Genomic DNA, 21,847 nt, shown 5'->3' on the forward strand with positions numbered 1-21,847 from the left:
ATTCCCACCCTGCCATATTAAAGCCGTGTTCAGTACTATTCCCACCCTGCCATATTAAAGCCCTGTGTTCAGTACTATTCCCACCCTGCCATATTAAAGCCGTGTTCAGCGCTATTCCCACCCTGCCATATTAAAGCCGTGTTCAGTGCTATTCCCACCCTGCCATATTAAAGCCCTGTTCCGTGCTATTCCCACCCTGCCATATTAAAGCCCTGTTCCATGCTATTCCCACCCTGCCATATTAAAGCCGTGTTCAGTACTATTCCCACCCTGCCATATTAAAGCCCTGTTCCGTGCTATTCCCACCCTGCCATATTAAAGCCCTGTTCCATGCTATTCCCACCCTGCCATATTAAAGCCGTGTTCAGTACTATTCCCACCCTGCCATATTAAAGCCCTGTGTTCAGTACTATTCCCACCCTGCCATATTAAAGCCCTGTGTTCAGTACTATTCCCACCCTGCCATATTAAAGCCGTGTTCAGTACTATTCCCACCCTGCCATATTAAAGCCCTGTGTTCAGTGCTATTCCCACCCTGCCATATTAAAGCCGTGTTCAGTACTATTCCCACCCTGCCATATTAAAGCCCTGTGTTCAGTACTATTCCCACCCTGCCATATTAAAGCCGTGTTCAGCGCTATTCCCACCCTGCCATATTAAAGCCGTGTTCAGTGCTATTCCCACCCTGCCATATTAAAGCCCTGTTCCGTGCTATTCCCACCCTGCCATATTAAAGCCCTGTTCCGTGCTATTCCCACCCTGCCATATTAAAGCCGTGTTCAGTACTATTCCCACCCTGCCATATTAAAGCCCTGTGTTCAGTACTATTCCCACCCTGCCATATTAAAGCCCTGTGTTCAGTACTATTCCCACCCTGCCATATTAAAGCCGTGTTCAGTACTATTCCCACCCTGCCATATTAAAGCCCTGTGTTCAGTGCTATTCCCACCCTGCCATATTAAAGCCGTGTTCAGTACTATTCCCACCCTGCCATATTAAAGCCCTGTGTTCAGTACTATTCCCACCCTGCCATATTAAAGCCGTGTTCAGTACTATTCCCACCCTGCCATATTAAAGCCCTGTGTTCAGTGCTATTCCCACCCTGCCATATTAAAGCCCTGTGTTCAGCGCTATTCCCACCCTGCCATATTAAAGCCGTGTTCAGTACTATTCCCACCCTGCCATATTAAAGCCCTGTGTTCAGTACTATTCCCACCCTGCCATATTAAAGCCGTGTTCAGTACTATTCCCACCCTGCCATATTAAAGCCCTGTGTTCAGTGCTATTCCCACCCTGCCATATTAAAGCCCTGTGTTCAGTACTATTCCCACCCTGCCATATTAAAACCGTGTTCAGTACTATTCCCACCCTGCCATATTAAAGCCCCGTGTTCAGTGCTATTCCCACCCTGTCATATTAAAGCCCTGTGTTCAGTGCTATTCCCACCCTGCCATATTAAAGCCCTGTGTTCAGTACTATTCCCACCCTGCCATATTAAAGCCCTGTGTTCAGTACTATTCCCACCCTGCCATGTTAAAGCCCTGTGTTCAGTGCTATTCCCACCCTGCCATATTAAAGCCCTGTGTTCAGTGCTATTCCCACCCTGCCATATTAAAGCCCTGTGTTCAGTACTATTCCCACCCTGCCATATTAAAGCCCGGTGTTCAGTACTATTCCCACCCTGCCATATTAAAGCCCTGTGTTCAGTACTATTCCCACCCTGCCATATTAAAGCCCTGTTCAGTGCTATTTCCACCCTGCCATATTAAAGCCCTGTGTTCAGCGCTATTCCCACCCTGCCATATTAAAGCCCTGTGTTCAGTACTATTCCCACCCTGCCATATTAAAGCCCTGTGTTCAGCGCTATTCCCACCCTGCCATATTAAAGCCCTGTGTTCAGTACTATTCCCACCCTGCCATATTAAAGCCCTGTGTTCAGTACTATTCCCACCCTGCCATATTAAAGCCCCGTGTTCAGTGCTATTCCCACCCTGTCATATTAAAGCCCTGTGTTCAGTGCTATTCCCACCCTGCCATATTAAAGCCCTGTGTTCAGTACTATTCCCACCCTGCCATATTAAAGCCCTGTGTTCAGTACTATTCCCACCCTGCCATGTTAAAGCCCTGTGTTCAGTGCTATTCCCACCCTGCCATATTAAAGCCCTGTGTTCAGTGCTATTCCCACCCTGCCATATTAAAGCCCTGTGTTCAGTACTATTCCCACCCTGCCATATTAAAGCCCGGTGTTCAGTACTATTCCCACCCTGCCATATTAAAGCCCTGTGTTCAGTACTATTCCCACCCTGCCATATTAAAGCCCTGTTCAGTGCTATTTCCACCCTGCCATATTAAAGCCCTGTGTTCAGCGCTATTCCCACCCTGCCATATTAAAGCCCTGTGTTCAGTACTATTCCCACCCTGCCATATTAAAGCCCTGTGTTCAGCGCTATTCCCACCCTGCCATATTAAAGCCCTGTGTTCAGTACTATTCCCACCCTGCCATATTAAAGCCCTGTGTTCAGTACTATTCCCACCCTGCCATATTAAAGCCCTGTGTTCAGTACTATTCCCACCCTGCCATATTAAAGCCCTGTGTTCAGTGCTATTCCCACCCTGCCATATTAAAGCCCTGTGTTCAGCACTATTCCCACCCTGCCATATTAAAGCCCTGTGTTCAGTACTATTCCCACCCTGCCATATTAAAGCCCTGTGTTCCGTGCTATTCCCACCCTGTCATATTAAAGCCCTGTGTTCAGTACTATTCCCACCCTGCCATATTAAAGCCCTGTGTTCAGTACTATTCCCACCCTGCCATGTTAAAGCCCTGTGTTCAGTGCTATTCCCACCCTGCCATATTAAAGCCCTGTATCCAGTGCTGTCTTGCCCCCCACCACGGTAAGGCCGTGCTTCACCCCCCCCATCCTACCTACCCAGTCCCCAGTGTCTTCACCATGGTGATACCAGGCAGCTCAATGCTCTCAACCTGATGATTGCAGTGATACCTGTCCCACAGTACCTGTAAGGTGAACAGCTGAAGGTGAAACTTTGCATTTCTTGAAAAAGTCGTCCGTTTCAGGGTCAACAACCAGCAGCGAGGTCTCTGTACCGCCAGCTTTAATGGCTGTCACCACATCAGCGTGCTGCTTCCCCTCAACGCTGTTCCCATTTACCTGTAACATACAGTCTGTTATACCGGGGCCACTGACACAAAGCATACACAGTGCAGTGCCAACCTTTTAACCTATTCCAATCAAACCCCCTCCCTCTCATATCTTCCTCTATTTTTCTTTCATCCGTGTGCCTATCTATATATCTGCCTCTGGCAGTACATTGCACACTCCCACCACTCCCTTTGTATGAAAACCTACCGCTGACTCCCATCCCTCCCCTATAGTTTCTTATATAGTATATAAGACCATTAAAATAATCAAGAAAAATTAGGCCATTTGGCCCATCGAGTCTGCTCCACCATTTCATCATGGCTGATCCATTTTCCCTCACAGCCCCAATCTCCTGTCTTCTCTCCATATCCCTTCATACCTTGACCAATCTAGATCCTGCCAACCTCTGCCTTAAGTATACATAAGGACTCGGCCTCCACAGCTGCCTGTGGTAACAAATTCCATAAATCCACCAATCTCAAGCTAAAGAAATTCCTCCTCAATTGCATTCAAAATGTAAGCCCCTCGATTCTGAGGTGGTGCCCTCTGGTCCTAGACTCCCCAACTACAGGAAACACCCTTTCCACATCTGCTCTAACTGTGCCTTTTAATATACGACAAGTTTCAATTCCTCCCCATTCTTCTAAACTCCAGTGAGTACAAGCCCAGAGCCATCGATTGGTCCTCATATGGTAACCTTTTCATTACCAGAATTACTCTCGTAACCCTTTCAGCACACCCCCTTAAATAAAGGGCTAAAAACTGCTAACACTACTGGTGATGCTTTACCAGTGCCTTATAAAGCCTCCATAATACTTCCTCACTTTTATATTCTATTTGTCTTGAAATGAATGCTGCCATTGTATCTCCCTTCCTCACCACCAACTCAACCTGCGAAGTGACCTTTAGGGGATCCTGCGTGAGGAATCCCTTGGATCTTGGATTTTTGAATTTTCTTTCCATTTAGAAAATAGTCCACACTTTTATTCCTTATGCCGAAGTGCATGACCAAACACTTCCCTACACTCTATTCCACTTGCCATTTCTTTACCCATTCTCTTAATCTGCCTCGATCCTTCTACAAGCTCCCTGCTTCCTCAACACTACCTGTCCTTCCACCTATCTTTCTATTGTCTGCAAACTTGGCCACAAAGCCATCTATTCCATCATCCAAATCATTGACATATAACGTAAAAAGCAGAACGCAGACCCCTGTGGGACACTAGTTCCAACGGCAGCCAACCAGAAAACGCTCCCTTTATTCCCACTCCTTTTCCTTGCCAATCAACCAATGACCTATCCATGCCAGTTGTTTCTTCCAAGCAACGTAAAATTATGCCCCCTCGTATTAGCCATCTGAAATCTTGGAAGAAGATGCTGGTTGTTCGCTCTTCCTATGCCTCTTATCTGATAGTCCTCCATGAAGATCACTCATCCTCCTCCACTCCAAACAGAAAAAAACTAGCTGCTCAACATGCTCTCTAATCCAGGCAGCATCCTGGTAAATCTCCTCTACACCCTCTCTAAAGCTTCCACATCCTTCTTAAAATGAGGTGACTAGAACTGAACACAATACTCCAAGTGCCGACTCACCAGAGCCTGGTGTTCCCACATTACCTCGCAGCTCTTCAACTCAATCCCCTGACTAATGTAGACTGCCTTCCTTCAAACTTTTCCATGTTGAACTCCACCTGCCACTCCTCAGCCCAGCTCTGCATCCTGTCACTGTTTTGTAACCTACAACAAGCTTCTACACGATCCACAACATTCAATCAGAATCAGGACTGTGTCAGATGGCAGGAATATGATCCCATTAGGTGTCACTGTATTGATAGCCTAGAACAGTGGGGTGCAGTACAATTCTTTACGAGAGATCACAGGGGAAAGAAAATCTGCTGTCAGAACTCAGTGGGTCAAGCTGCATTTAAGGGGGAAGCGAATTGTTTGACATTTTGGGTCGAGACTCTGCATTAGCTCACTCTTTCTGGACTGAGACAGAATTGTGGGCAATTCCTTCCACTCAGCCCCAAGGACAAAAGACTCTTACATGACAACACTGGGGCACACTGCCCCTACATGCAGCAGCGTCACTGAATATGTGGAGAACACACAGCTAACAGAGGCAGTGTCATAGACAGGTCAGTGGGGGTAAGATTATAATCACAGATTAACTAAAATCCCACAGCCAGTGGCAGAGTGGTAAACACTCACAGCCGGTCCTCACCTGTCTGGCCCCAGAGTGGGTGGCCGCTCTGCCGAGCACCTCTGCTCAATCTGCAAAAAGCGCATTTCCCAGTGGCCAGCCACTTGAATTCTTATTCCTATTCCCATTCCCATTCTGACGATGGTCCATTCCTCCTCTTCTGCCACGATGAAGCCACCCTCAGGTTAGAGAAACAACACCTCATTCTCTCTGGGTAGCCTCCAACTTCATGGCATGAACATTAATTTCTCCAACTTCTTCAATTCTCCTCTCTGGCCTCTCACCACTTCTCACCACCCCCTGGTTCCCCTCCACCTTCCCTTTCTCCCATGGTCCACTTTCATCTCCGATCAGATTCCTTTGTCCCCAGCCCTTTACCCTCCCCTCTCACCAACCCACAGCTTCAACTATCGCCTTTTAGCTTGTCCTCCTTCCCCTCCCTCTCCCTTACCAGATTTGGGTCCCAGCCCAAAACGATGACTGTTTATTCATTCCCAGAGATGCTGTTGAGTTCCTCCAGCACGTTGTCTGTTGCAAAGCTATCAGATTCCAGCACGTCAGCGTCCAGCGGAGAGTGCTTACCAGCCAACAGCCTTTCCTCCAATGCCACAGTGAATTAACTCAGCAGAAAATGATAGCCTCACCACAAAAGGAGAGGCCAAGGTCCTCACCCACCTCACTTCACACATGGAGAGGGTGAGGTCCTCATCAACCTCACTTCACACATGGAGAGGGTGAGGTCCTCATCAACCTCACTTCACACATGGAGAGGGTGAGGTCCTCATCAACCTCACTTCACACATGGAGAGGGTGAGGTCCTCATCAACCTCACTTCACACATGGAGAGGGTGAGGTCCTCATCAACCTCACTTCACACATGGAGAAGGTGAGGTCCTCATCAACCTCACTTCACACATGGAGAGGGTGAGGTCCTCATCAACCTCACTTCACACATGGAGAGGGTGACATCCTCACCAACCTCACCACACAAGGAGAGGGTGAGGTCCTCACCAACCTCACTTCACACATGGAGAGGGAGAGGGTGAGGTCCTCACCAACCACACTTCACACATGGAGAGGGTGACATCCTCACCAAACTCACCACACAAGGAGAGGGTGAGGTCCTCACCAACCTCACTTCACAGATGGAGAGGGTGACATCCTCACCAATCTCACTTCACACATGGAGAGGGTGAGGAAGAGGTCCTCACCAACTTCACTTCACACATGGAGTGGGTGAGGGAGATGTCCTCACCAACCTCACTTCACACATGGAGAGGGTGAGGGAGAGGTCCTCACCAACCTCACTTCACACATGGAGAGGGTGAGGTCCTCACCAACCTCACTTCACACATGGAGAGGGAGAGGGTGAGGTCCTCACCAACCTCACCACACATGGAGAGGGAGAGGTCCTCACCAACCTAACTTCACACATGGAGAGGGAGAGGGTGAGGTCCTCACCAACCTCACTTCACACATGGAGAGGGAGAGGGTGAGGTCCTCAGCAACCTCACTTCACACATGGAGAGGGAGAGGGTGAGGTCCTCACCAACCTCACTTCACACATGGAGAGGGAGAGGGTGAGGTCCTCACCAACGTCACTTCACACATGGAGAGGGAGAGGGTGAGGTCCTCACCAACCTCACTTCACACATGGAGAGGGTGAGGTCCTCACCAACGTCACTTCACACATGGAGAGGGAGAGGGTGAGGTCCTCACCAACTTCACTTCACACATGGAGAGGGTGAGGTCTTCACCAACCTCACTTCACACATGGAGAGGCCGAGGTCCTCACCAACCTCACTTCACACATGGAGAGGGAGAGGGTGAGGTCCTCAGCAACCTCACTTCACACATGGAGAGGGAGAGGGTGAGGTCCTCACCAACCTCACTTCACACATGGAGAGGGTGAGGTCCTCACCAACGTCACTTCACACATGGAGAGGGAGAGGGTGAGGTCCTCACCAACTTCACTTCACACATGGAGAGGGTGAGGTCTTCACCAACCTCACTTCACAAATGGAGAGGCCGAGGTCCTCACCAACCTCACTTCACACATGGAGAGGGAGAGGTCCTCACCAACCTCACTTCACACATGGAGAGGGAGAGGTCCTCACCAACCTCACTTCACACATGGAGAGGGAGAGGGTGAAGTCCTCACCAACCTAACTTCACACATGGAGAGGGAGAGGGTGAGGTCCTCACCAACCTCACTTCACACATGGAAAGGGAGAGGGTGAGGTCCTCACCAACCTCACTTCACACATGGAGAGGGAGAGGGTGAGGTCCTCACCAACCTCACTTCACACATGGAGAGGGAGAGGGTTAGGTCCTCACCAACGTCACTTCACACATGGAGAGGGTGAGGGTGAGGTCCTTACCAACCTCACTTCACACATGGAGAGGGAGAGAGTGAGGTCCTCACCAACCTCACTTCACACATGGAGAGGGAGAGGGTGAGGTCCTCACCAACCTCACTTCACACATGGAGAGGGAGAGGGTGAGGTCCTCACCAACCTCACTTCACACATGGAGAGGGTGAGGTCCTCACCAACCTCACTTCACACATGGAGAGGGAGAGGGTGAGGTCCTCACCAACCTCACTTCACACATGGAGAGGGTGAGGTCCTCATCAACCTCACTTCACACGTGGAGAGGGAGAGGTCCTCACCAAGCTCACTTCACACATGGAGAGGGTAATGTCCTCACCAACCTCACTTCACACATGGAGAGGGAGAGGGTGAGGTCCTCACCAACCTCACTACACACATGGAGAGGGAGAGGGTGAGGTCCTTACCAACCTCACTACACACATGGAGAGGGAGAGGGTGAGGTCCTTACCAACCTCACTTCACACATGGAGAGGGAGAGGGTGAGGTCCTCACCAACCTCACTTCACACATGGAGAGGGAGAGGGTGAGGTCCTCACCAACCTCACTTCACACATGGAGAGGGTGAGGTCCTCATCAACCTCACTTCACACGTGGAGAGGGAGAGGTCCTCACCAAGCTCACTTCACACATGGAGAGGGTAATGTCCTCACCAACCTCACTTCACACATGGAGAGGGAGAGGGTGAGGTCCTCACCAACCTCACTTCACACATGGAGAGGCCGAGGTCCTCACCAACCTCACTTCACACATGGAGAGGGAGAGGGTGAGGTCCTCACCAACCTCACTTCACACATGGAGAGGGAGAGGTCCTCACCAACCTCACCACACATGGAGAGGGTGAGGTCCTCACCAACCTCACTTCACACATGGAGAGGGTGAGGTCCTCACCAACCTCACTTCACACATGGAGAGGGTGAGGTCCTCACCAACCTCACTTCACACATGGAGAGGGTGAGGTCCTCACCAACCTCACTTCACACATGGAGAGGGAGAGGGAGAGGTCCTCACCAATCTCACTTCACACATGGAGAGGGAGAGGATCTCACCAAACTCACTTCACAAATGGAGAGGGTGAGGTCTTCAACAACCTCACTTCACACATGGAGAGGCCGAGGTCCTCACCAACCTCACTTCACACATGGAGAGGGAGAGGGTGAGATCCTCACCAAACTCACTTCACATATGGAGAGGGATAGGTCCTCACCAATCTCACTTCACACATGGAGAGGGATAGGTCCTCACCAATCTCACTTCACACATGGAGAGGGTGAGGGTGAGGTCCTCACCAATCTCACTTCACACATGGAGAGGGATAGGTCCTCACCAATCTCACTTCACACATGGAGAGGGTGAGGTCCACAACAACCTCACATCACACATGGAGAGGCAGAGATCCTCACCAACCTCACCACACATGGAGAGGGTGAGGTCCTCACCAACCTCACTTCACACATGGAGAGGGAGAGGGTGAGATCCTCACCAAACTCACTTCACACATGGAGAGGGATAGGTCCTCACCAATCTCACTTCACACATGGAGAGGGTGAGGTCCTCACCAACCTCACTTCACACATGGAGAGGGAGAGGGTGAGATCCTCACCAAACTCACTTCACACATGGAGAGGGATAGGTCCTCACCAACCTCATTTCACACGTGGAGAGGGTGAGGTCCTCACCAACCTCACTTCACACATGGAGAGGTAGAGCGTGAGGTCCTCACCAACCTCAACTTCACACATGGAGAGGGATAGGTCCTCACCAACCTCACTTCACACATGGAGAGGGTGAGGGAGAGGTCCTCACCAACCTCACTTCACACATGGAGAGGGTGAGGTCCTCACCAACCTCACTTCACACATGGAGAGGGAGAGGGTGAGGTCCTCACCAACCTCACTTCACACATGGAGAGGGAGAGGGTGAGGTCCTCACCAACCTCACTTCACACATGGAGAGGGTGAGGGTGAGGTCCTCACCAACCACACATTGAGAGGGTGAGGTCCTCACCAACCTCACTTCACACATGGAGAGGGAGAGGGTAAGGCCCTCACCAACTTCACTTCACACATGGAGAGGCCAAGGTCCTCACCAACCTCACTTCACACATGGAGAGGCCGAGGTCCTCACCAACCTCACTTCACACATGGAGAGGGAGAGGTCCTCACCAACCTCACTTCACACATGGAGAGGGAGAGGTCCTCACCAACCTCACTTCACACATGGAGAGGGTGAGGTCTTCACCAACCTCATTTCACACATGGAGAGGCCGAGGTCCTCACCAACCTCACTTCACACATGGAGAGGGAGAAGGTGAGGTCCTCACCAACCTCACTTCACACATGGAGAGGGAGAGGGTGAGGTCCTCACCAACCTCACATCACACATGGAGAGAGGGTGAGGTCCTCACCAACCTCACTTCACACATGGAGAGGGAGAGGGTGAGGTCCTCACCAACCTCACTTCACACATGGAGAGGGAGAGGGTGAGGTCCTCACCAACATCACTTCACACATGGAGAGGGAGAGGGTGAGGTCCTCACCAACCTCACTTCACACATGGAGAGGGAGAGGGTGAGGTCCTCACCAACCTCACTTCACACATGGAGAGGGAGAGAGTGAGGTCCTCACCAACCTCACTTCACACATGGAGAGGGTGAGGTCCTCACCAACCTCACTTCACACGTGGAGAGGGAGAGGTCCTCACCAACCTCACTTCACACATGGAGAGGGTGAGGGAGAGGTCCTCACCAACCTCACTTCACACATGGAGAGGGTGAGGTCCTCACCAACCTCACTTCACACATGGAGAGGGAGAGGGTGAGGTCCTCACCAACCTCACTTCACACATGGAGAGGGAGAGGGTGACGTCCTCACCAACCTCACTTCACACATGGAGAGGGTGAGGTCCTCACCAACCTCACTTCACACATGGAGAGGGTGAGGTCCTCACCAACCTCACCACACATGGAGAGGGAGAGGGTGAGGTCCTCACCAACCTCACTTCACACATGGAGAGGGTGAGGTCCTCATCAACCTCACTTCACACATGGAGAGGGAGAGGGTGAGGTCCTCACCAACCTCACTTCACACATGGACAGGGTGAGGTCCTCATCAACCTCACTTCACACATGGAGAGGGAGAGGTCCTCACCAACCTCACTTCACACATGGAGAGGCCGAGGTCCTCACCAACCTCACTTCACACATGGAGAGGGAGAGGGTGAGGTCCTCACCAACCTCACCACACATGGAGAGGGAGAGGGTGAGGTCCTCACCAACCTCACTTCACTCATGGACAGGGTGAGGGTGAGGTCCTCACCAACCTCACTTCACACATGGAGAGGGTGAGGGTGAGGTCCTCACCAACCTCACTTCACACATGGAGAGGGAGAGGTCCTCACCAACCTCACTTCACACATGGAGAGGGAGAGGGTGAGGTCCTCACCAACCTCACTTCACACATGGAGAGGGAGAGGGTGAGGTCCTCAGCAACCTCACTTCACACATGGAGAGGGAGAGGGTGAGGTCCTCACCAACCTCACTTCACACATGGAGAGGGAGAGGTCCTCACCAACCTCACTTCACACATGGAGAGGGAGAGGGTGAGGTCCTCACCAACCTCACTTCACACATGGAGAGGGTGAGGGTGAGGTCCTCACCAACCTCACTTCACACATGGAGAGGGTGAGGTCCTCACCAACCTCACTTCACACATGGAGAGGGAGAGGTCCTCACCAACCTCACTTCACACATGGAGAGGGAGAGGGTGAGGTCCTCACCAACCTCACTTCACACATGGAGAGGGTGTGGTCCTCACCAACCTCACTTCACACATGGAGAGGGAGAGGTCCTCACCAACCTCACTTCACACATGGAGAGGGTGAGGTCCTCACCAACCTCACTTCACACGTGGAGAGGGAGAGGTCACAAATGCACTGAAGGGTTAATTGGGTGGCTATTGGAAAAGGTCTCCTTACAGAGTTTTTGCTCGTTATGGTGTGTGGCATTCTCACAGCCTTGCTGATGCATGTAAATACCACATGGACACTAATTACTGAGGACTGTGACATAACACTGTAGAGTATTCCAATGTCCACCTGCGGCATACCAATGCAAGAATCAAGCAAGGCCCCGAGTGAGTGCCAGCATCTCACCACGATACCCAGAAACGAGCGTCACGGCAAGCTGTACAGACAACGTGCTGGAGGAAGGCAGCAGCTCAGAACTCATCTCTGGAAGGAAGTAAACAGTTGACATTCAGGCCAGGACAATGGGGCTCAGCCTGAAACGTTGACTGTTCATTTCTCTCTCTAGATGCCCCCTCCCTCTCCTGCTGAGTTTCTCCAGCATTCTGTGTGCTGCTTAAGATTTCCAGCACCTGCAGAATCCCTTGTGCCCCCTGTAAGCTGTGCAAGGATCCCTTGGAAGCACAATGGTAGTGGGAACTATCCTCGGCTCCGGTCTGCCAGTGTCACAACACTCCACCTCACTATTCAGCACACCACCCCCTGCCACAAAGCAGGATTCTGGTGCTCTGGGCCATTAGGATGTCTTATGGACAGAAGTGACCTGTACAAGATGGACAAGTTGCACCTGTACTGGAGGAGGACCAATATTCTGCTTGGGAAGATTTGCTAGCACTGCTGGGATGAATTTTAAATTGGACTGGCAGGGGCGCGGGTGAAACAGGAATGCAAATGAAAGGCTGGAGAGTGATAGAGAAGTCAGTAATAGAAAGAAGAATAGAAAGGATAGGCAGGCAGTGAGGAGTCTCTCTGGGATTAAATTGCATAGGTAGGAGCATGGATAACTGTGGGACTGGGATATTACAGACATTCACAGAAACATGGTTTAGTGAGGGACAGGACTCAAAGCTGAAAGTGTCAGTTACAGATGCTTTAGGCTGGACAGATATTAGGGTGCATCTGAAGGAGAGGGGCAAGAAGCTTAATGAACATTTCTCTTTATTTAAACTGTGAAGACATGAAGCCTTTAGAAGTAGAAAAAGTAAATGCAGAGATCTGTAATACAGAAGAGGAAGTGCTAAAGGCAGACAGGCAGATCTCCAGGGCCTGTAGGATTGGACTCCCCTGCCCTGGCAACAATCACCTTCTCCATATCCCTCTTCATTTTAAAAACTGTCATTCACTGTGTAAATCCTACACTGTGTGGCTGTCCTAAATGCATCACATCACAAACTGAAGTTCATTTGCCATTCCTCAGCCTACCTCCCAAAGGTATCAGGATTTTGATGATACCTTGCACCCTGCTTCACTATGATGACCCCCGCCCCCAGGTTCATACCAGCAGCAAACTTGCTGCATGTTCATATCTGCATCATTTATAGAAATAACAATAAACGGTGGTAATCCCAACACTGAGCCGGGGAGAGAATGGGGACAAATGTCAGTGGCAGAGTACCAGTGGGGGCCGGGTCTGCAAACGTGCAGACGGGAGGAGAGTGGGCAAGTAGGGAACAGACAGTCAGTCCATGTGTAGCTCGGTGGTGGGGGGAAGAGAGGGTGTGGCGGGTCAGTGTGTGGGAGGACGGAGGGGAGCAGACGGACGAGTGGGAGGACGGAGGGTACAGGCGGGCATACGGAGAGAGCGGACGGAGGGTACGAGAGGACGGAGGGGAGCAGACGGACAGAGGGAGCAGGCAGGATGATGGGCTCTGTGCTGACAGGGAGAGGGTCAGTGGGTCGGTCACAGATTCTGGCTCTGTTCCGCACGGCCCTCGAGCGAGTGGGATGTCAAAGCAGAGGGAATGAAGTGAGAGCAAGGCACCTCGATGATCCGGTCCTGAGGCAGCAGTCCAGCCCGTTCTGCAGGAGAGTCGGGGTCCACCGCGCGGATGTACTGGCCCGTCTTGGATTTCTCGCTGTGGAGGTTGAAGCCGTAACCGTTGGGACCCTTCTGCATGCAGCATAGTCGGGGGCGCAGCTCTCTGCGGGAGTCCTGAAATCACACAGACCCAGCCATCAGCAGGGGTGGGCATGAAGGGGAGTGGGAGCGGAGCAGGACAGGAGGGAGGAGTGGGGGGTCGAGGCAGAGGAGGAGGGGGGTGAGGAAGAGGAGTGGGGGTGAGGAAGTGGAGGTGCGGGTGAGGGAGAGGAGGAGTGGGGGTGAGGGAGAGGAGGAGTGGGGGTGAGGGAGAGGAGGAGTGGGGGTGAGGGAGAGGAGGAGTGGGGGTGAGGGAGAGGAGTGGGAGGGAGTGAGGGAGAGGAGGAGTGGGGGTGAGGGAGAGGAGGAGTGGGGGTGAGGGAGAGGAGTGGGAGGGGGTGAGGGAGAGGAGGAGTGGGGGTGAGGGAGAGGAGGAGTGGGGGTGAGGGAGAGGAGGAGTGGGGGTGAGGGAGAGGAGGAGTGGGAGGGGGTGAGGGAGAGGAGGAGTGGGGGTGAGGGAGAGGAGGAGTGGGGGTGAGGGAGAGGAGGAGTGGGGGTGAGGGAGAGGAGGAGTGGGGGTGAGGGAGAGGAGGAGTGGGGGTGAGGGAGAGGAGGAGTGGGGGTGAGGGAGAGGAGGAGTGGGGGTGAGGGAGAGGAGGAGTGGGGGTGAGGGAGAGGAGTGGGAGGGATTTGGAGGTTGGCGGAGAGGAGAGGAGAGTAGTAACAAGGGGCTGAAATACATACAGAAACCTGTCACGACAGACAGTGCAGTCACCTCCCTGTGAGCCAGCCGCTGACAGAAACAGACCACAAGTAGGTCTGATCTCGTCAGTGTGCAGCCCATCCCCAGAATCAGTCCCACACCAGCCACTGTCAAATACCCAGCAACACCCAGCACTGAGGAAGGTTACTGACGGAAAAGCAGAGGGTCAATCTGCCTCACACTCCATCACTCACGAGGGGAAGAGCCATTCAGCCTCACACTCCATCACTCACGAGGGGAGAGTCAGCCTCACACTCCCTCACTCACGAGGGGAGAGTCATTCAGCCTCACACTCCATCACTCACGAGGGGAGAGTCATTCAGCCTCACACTCCATCACTCACAAGGGGAAGAGTCATTCAGCCTCACACTCCATCACTCACGAGGGGAGAGTCATTCAGCCTCACACTCCATCACTCACGAGGGGAGAGTCATTCAGCCTCACACTCCATCACGCACGAGGGGAGAGTCATTCCGCCTCACACTCCATCACGCACGAGGGGAGAGTCATTCAGCCTCACACTCCATCACGCACGAGGGAAGAGCCATTCAGCCTCACACTCCATCACTCACGAGGGGAGAGTCATTCAGCCTCACACTCCATCACGCACGAGGGGAGAGCAATTCAGCCTCACACTCCCTCATGAGGGGAGAGCCATTCAGCCTCACACTCCCTCATGAGGGGAGAGTCAGCCTCACACTCCATCACTCACAAGGGGAGAGCCATTCAGCCTCACACTCCATCACGAGGGGAGAGTCATTCCGCCTCACACTCCCTCATGAGGGGAGAGTCATTCAGCCTCACACTCCATCACTCACGAGGGGAGAGTCATTCCGCCTCACACTCCCTCATGAGGGGAGAGTCATTCAGCCTCACACTCCATCACGAGGGGAGAGTCATTCCGCCTCACACTCCCTCATGAGGGGAGAGTCATTCAGCCTCACACTCCATCACTCACGAGGGGAGAGTCATTCAGCCTCTCACTCCATCACTCACGAGGGGAGAGCCATTCAGCCTCACACTCCATCACTCACAAGGGGAAGAGTCATTCAGCCTCACACTCCATCACTCACGAGGGGAGAGTCATTCAGCCTCACACTCCATCACTCACAAGGGGAAGAGTCATTCAGCCTCACACTCCCTCATGAGGGGAGAGCCATTCAGCCTCACACTCCATCACGCACGAGGGGAGAGTCATTCAGCCTCACACTCCATCACGCACGAGGGGAGAGTCATTTAGCCTCACACTCCCTCATGAGGGGAGAGCCATTCAGCCTCACACTCCATCACGCACGAGGGGAGAGTCATTCAGCCTCACACTCCATCACGCACGAGGGGAGAGTCATTTAGCCTCACACTCCATCACAAGGGGAAGAGTCATTCAGCCTCACACTCCATCACGAGGGGAAGAGTCATTCCGCCTCACACTCCATCACGAGGGGAGAGTCATTCCGCCTCACACTCCCTCATGAGGGGAGAGTCATTCAGCCTCACACTCCATCACTCACGAGGGGAGAGTCATTCAGCCTCTCACTCCATCACTCACGAGGGGAAGAGTCATTCAGCCTCACACTCTTGCTCTCGCACTGCTGCCCTGCAGCACCAGATGGGGCTGCCCCTCAGCAAGGCGTACAGCACCCCAGAGAAGGCAGTGGGTCACAAAGACAACTGTGCCCAACCCTCTGCCAACATTTCCACATATTAGCCAGTATTGCCTCTTTCACGCATTCACTTTGGCCACCAGCTCCTTCCCTGGTCAGAATGAGACAGTGCACCAAGTCCACATGACAGAGTTCAACACCCAGCAGTCATAGATCCATTAAAACTCAGTACACTTAACCTTTATCAGCCCTCTGAGAGGGCAGCACTCCCCCTCTCTCTCTCACCAGTGACCCACACTGTCCTGAGGCTGAAGTTACTGGGAGAAGCCTCACCACATCCCCAGGACCCTTCACAATGAGCACATCCTCAACAGGACCACAGTGGGCCGAAATAAATCATGAACATATTCCAGCAGACCTTTCATTACAGATCACTCACAAAACATGTTTGACCTGGTATCAGGCCAAAAATTATTTTGAAAATGTATTAATTTTTCGGGCAGCTCCCCCTGAACTCAGTGACACGCCCTGGTTACAACATTCCTTCATTCCTCTTCTCCCTGGCAACAGCCACAGCAGCGAGGCCTGAGGCTGACCTGCAGGCTCTGTGTCAGCCATACAGCACCAGCTATGTAGGACCAATGTGTAAATGACAGTCCTCCCTCACAAACTATGTCCAGTCTAACTTCTCTTAAGTGGCACAGCTGTGGTTGTAAGTTCACAAGGAAACACACTTGCACACACAGAGCCAACAGAGACAAGCTTCCCCACTGGTCTCGTCACCAACAGCTGCAGGATCCCACCTTCAATCTCTGACCGAGCTTGGATGACAGAAGCTTAAGCAGTGGAGGTGAACAGGCAGAGAGAGTGGAGGGTGCAGAAACACCGATGATGAAAAATTTGCTGCAAGATTCTTTCAAAGAGTGTGGCAGAGTACCTCGCGGTTCATTCTCGCACTCAGTCGCGTGTGCTTGAGTATTTCCAAATCTGTTACTGAGAGACTTCGTCATTCGGTGCTGACTCCACAACACAGGAAAATCCAGTCCTTCACGATCCGTCAGGACCTCAGCACCACCTCCTTCTTCATCCCCCCAATTCCGCAACTCCCTGCAGTTATCCATAAATCCATTGATGTGCATATTGAATTCCTTCAAAACAGATATCAAAGGTCTTCCAGATATCTTCAGGATCGGCAGTGGAGAGGGTCAGTAACTTTAAATTCCTTAGCATTATTGTGATGGTGGATCTCTCCTGGGACCAGTACACAAGTACCAGAAGGCACAACTGTACCTCGATTTTCTTACAACTTTGCACAGATTTGGGATGTCATCTAAATTTGTATAGATGCACAGTGGAGGGTATCCTGACTGGCTGCATCACAGCCTGGTGTGGAAACACCAACGTCCAATGGATCCAACCCAAACCATCACAGGAGCCCTCCCTACACTATGCGTATCCATCAAAGACCTCCATCATCCAGGCCATGCTCTGTTCTCACCGATGCCATTGTTAAGGAGATAAAATAGCCTCAGGTCGCATACCACCAGGTTCAGGAACAGTCATTACCCTTCAACCATCAGGCTCTCAAACCAAAGAAGGTAACCTCAACACTGAGCTGACCACTGATCAACCCATGGACTCACTTTCACCCAAGGACTCTACAACCCATATTTTCAGTGCTATTTGTTTGTTTATTTCTTTATTGTTTTTTGTATTTGCACAATTGTTTCCACACTGGTTGCTTGTCAGTCTTTGTTTTTAAGTAGTTTTTCATTGATTCTATTGTATTTTTGTTCTTCTGCAAATGCCTGCAAGTAAATGAATCTCAGGGTTGTATATGGTGACATATATGCACTTTGATAATAAATGTACTTTGAACTTTTGAATAGGCCCATATTCAGGAAATAGATCTAAAAATCAATTGACTTATGGGTAGGATTCAGGGAATATTTCTGGATACATTCTAGACACTAGACTCTGGAACACTACAGCATAGTACAGGCCCTTCAGCCATTGATGTTGTGCCAACCCATATATTCCTTAAAAAAAGTACTAAACCCACACCACCCAGTAACCCTATATTTTTCTTTCATCCATGTGCCTGTCCAAGAGGCTCTTAAATACCCCCAATGTTATAGCCTCCACCACCATCCCTGGTAAGTCATTGCAGGCGTTCACAACCCTCTGTGTAAAAAAACTTACCCCTGATGTCTCCCCTAAACTTCCCTCCCTTAATTTTGTACATATGCCCTCTGGTGTTTGCAATTGGTGTCCTGGGAAACAAGTATTGACTATCCACCCTATCTATGCCTCTCATAATCTTGTAGACCTCTGTAAAGTCCCCTCTCATTCTTCTGCATTCCAAAGAGAAAAGTTCCAGCTCTGCTAACCTTGCTTCATATGACTTGTTCTCCAAACCAGGCAACATCCTGGTAAATCTCCTCTGCACCCTCTCCATAGCTTCCACATGCTTCCTATAATGAGGTGACCAGAATTGAACACACTACTCTAAGTGCAGTCTCACCAGAGATTTTTAGAGTTGCAACATGACCTCTCTACTCTCGAACTCAATCCCCCTGTTAATGAAGCCTAGCATCCCATAGGCCTTCTTAACTACCCCATCAACCTGTGCAGCGACCTTGAGGGATGTATGGATTTCAACCCCAAGGTCCCTTTGTTCATCCACACTCTTAAGTAACTGACCAGTAATCCTGTACTCAGTCTTCTGGTTTGTCCTTCCAAAATGCATCATCTCACACTTGTCCAGATTGAACTCCATCTGCCATTTTTCTGCCCAACTCTGCAGCCTGTCTATATCCTCTTGTAACCTTCGACAACCTACAGCTCCATCCACAACTCCTCCAATCTTCGTGTCATCTGCAAACTTACTCACCTATCCTTCCGCCTCTACATCCATGTCATTTGTAAAAATCACAAATAGCAGGGGTCCCAGGACAGATCCTTGCAGCACTCCACTAATCACCGATCTCCAGGCAGAATACTTTCCTTCCACAACTACCCTCTGCTTTCTTCCTTTAAGCCAATTTTTTATCCAAACAGCCAAGGTTCCACTGATCCCATGCCTCATGACTTTCTGGATGAGTCTCTTGTGGGGGACCTTGTCAAATGCCTTGCTAAAATCCATGTAGACCACATCTACCACCCTACCCTCATCAATTTATTTTGTTACCTCTTCAAAAAACCCAATTAGGCTCGTGAGGCACAATCTTCCCTTTCTTGAATATATCTACAGCTCTCAAAGATGAAGGGCTTCCAAGATTCCCCAGCCCCAGAATGATGAAATTTCTCATCTCTCAGTCAATGGGAGCCTTCTTATTCTAAGACTGGGATCGCTGGCTTCAGACTCTCAGTCAGAGAAACATCCTCCTTGCGTCCAGTCTGCTGAACTGTGGCAATTACCTACTTTTCTAATGAGATCTGCTCTTAAACCCCAGAGAGACCACAGTCCACTTGAGTCCCTCTTTGCTCATGCAGCACACTCACCACCCAGGAACCAGACTTGTGAATCTTCCTCTACAGTAACTCTGTCTGCTCTCAGTGAAGAAAACAGAATGATACAGCCTCCAGATAGTGTTCATGCAACTGCAATGATGCCCTCGGTCCTGTCGGGGTAGAGGTCTGCCCCCACCTCCTCACGACCAAGTGATCTGCCACACAGACACACTCTGCAGTGTTTCTGCAGCACACACCCGTTCACCAACCACTCCTCCACACTTCCACCCTCACTCCTGTACCCTGCTACACTTCTCACCTCATCCAAGTTGTTGGTGCCCCTCACTTTGGGGGAGGCTGCCCCTCACAAATCACATCCAGCTCCCTCAACACCACACGCAGAATCCCCATCTTTCAGCAAACTGGGTCACATATTCTCTTGAGCAGACAATGAATTTCCATCGACTGCTCGACCTCAGTCTATAATGATCAGGGTTTGTGGTGGACCTCTCATTAAGTGTCACAGCTTTAAACACAAGAGTTCATGGGCTTCATTAATTTTGAGAAGAATCCTCCATACTCCCTATAGTTGACTTCCCCCAGGAATTCTGCAGTTGCCATGAAGACAAAATTCCTTGTGCCTCCTGAAGAACAGAGCCTGCACCGAGATTTGGCAAGCAGCTCGTGAACTACTGCATCGTGAAGCTGAATGATCCAGGGATATTCCTCCCTCTGGTCTGACCGCAGGAACCATGGAGGGAGATTCGGCAAGCAGCTCGTGAACTACTGCATCGTGAAGCTGAATGATCCAGGGATATTCCTCCCTCTGGTCTGACAGCAGGAACCATGGAGGGAGATTCGGCAAGCAGCTCGTGAACTACTGCATCGTGAAGCTGAATGATCCAGGGATATTCCTCCCTCTGGTCTGACAGCAGGAACCATGGAGGGAGATGTCTCTGTGGTTTCTGACTTCAGAATTGCTTTGTTTTTTCCCCAAAGGTGACAATAATAATGCACCTCCACAATTTCTTAGTATCCCCCATTTTGTAGCCTCAGGAGAGTTCATCAGCTCTAGAGTCTCATAGTTTAAGAACTAACTAGAGACTTTTCAGCTGGGTTTCTCCTGAATGAAGTAAAATAAAATACCCCAGCCCATTTCAATAATACCACAGGAAGATCACTGTAACCACACAGCTGACATAATGGTGAAGATAAAGGTCACGAGGATAAATAGGCCACAAGGGGTCTGCTCCACTGTCCCATCCGGTGATTCGTGAATGATCATTACTAATGTCTCCACAATCACCCCAGCCACCTCTTTCAGAACTCTGGGGTGTAGTTCATCTGGTTCAGGCGACTACTTCAAACCTTTCAGCTTCTCAAGCATCTTCTCCTTCAATAATGACTACAGTTACTTCTGTCCCCTGACATTCTCCAAGTTCTGATATACTGCTAGTATCTGGCACAGTGACGACTGGCACTAAATACAAGCCACTCACATTTCTGTTCTTTGGCTCTGAGTTCACTTCAGCTCGCTACCATTCAAAACTTCACACAATTCCTTCAAATCCAACAGTGAGTCTTTAACAAGACACCCCAGCAAGCTTCCTCACTAGAAAATAATGCAGACTTTACACCCAGTTAAAAAGAAATATTGTTTCAGTAAACACATTGAAACACCTTGGTTCCTTGGTCTCACAAGCTTCTAAAATTATAACTTATCAGTTTGGTTCCAAATAGAAAGAATACTTTATCACATAGGAGCTACTGTGGGGTGTCTGATTTAAAAGTGCCCAGATATTTAGCAGTCATGCGTTCAAGGCAGATGTGTTCTTGTGGTCCCAGCACAACTTGTACTCCAATTAAAGTTATTTCAGCTCCTAAAAACAAACAGGAGGGTAGAAGAGAGGCAGTGTTTATCTTTCTCTGCACACGTGCAAAACCAACACAGGCAGTCACCACCCATTAACCCATCAACTACCAGCACCTGGAGAGACAACCCTGTCAGCTCACTGATTTGTGAAAGCCACGCTCAGGGAATTGGTTTACTATTGTCACATGTGCTGTGGAAAAGTGAAAGACTATCTTGCATGCCATCCACAGAGATGATTTCATTACAGGGGAAAGCAGCAACAGTATGCAGTAACCTAGAAAGTGCAGGGCAGGTGTGCAAGCTGTGGCAGAGGCAAGCTTTAATACAACAGATTAGACAGTGTGTAGTCAGGCCAGCAAGAAAGCTCTTTGAAGAGCAGAGCCTCCCTCTGCTCTGTACAGCAGAGAATTGGAGCCACTTGCCACATGGAGGCAAAATAAGAGTCACAGAAGGATGTAAGACACACACCAACTGAGGCAGAATTACTTGTAACCCCCTGGGTCGCCTCAGGCTCGCTCAGCT

The 21,847-nt window shown here is 50.6% G+C and overlaps 1 protein-coding gene across 2 annotated transcripts in view; it reads right to left on the reverse strand.

The window, feature by feature from the left end:
- The window catches only part of nherf1b (NHERF family PDZ scaffold protein 1b), a 121,635-nt gene that overhangs the window by 23,254 nt on the left and 76,534 nt on the right, over positions 1-21,847 (reverse strand). For both annotated transcript variants that reach the window (XM_059948986.1, XM_059948985.1), the window contains exons 2-3: positions 13,540-13,710; positions 3,017-3,170 (exon numbers count right to left, since the gene is read on the reverse strand). In XM_059948986.1, the coding sequence (XP_059804969.1) occupies positions 3,017-3,170; positions 13,540-13,710 (325 nt within the window). The remainder of the gene's footprint in view (positions 1-3,016; positions 3,171-13,539; positions 13,711-21,847) is intronic.

The sequence above is a fragment of the Hypanus sabinus genome, chromosome 23 (genome assembly GCF_030144855.1).
Source record: "Hypanus sabinus isolate sHypSab1 chromosome 23, sHypSab1.hap1, whole genome shotgun sequence".
Lineage (NCBI taxonomy): Eukaryota > Metazoa > Chordata > Chondrichthyes > Myliobatiformes > Dasyatidae > Hypanus > Hypanus sabinus.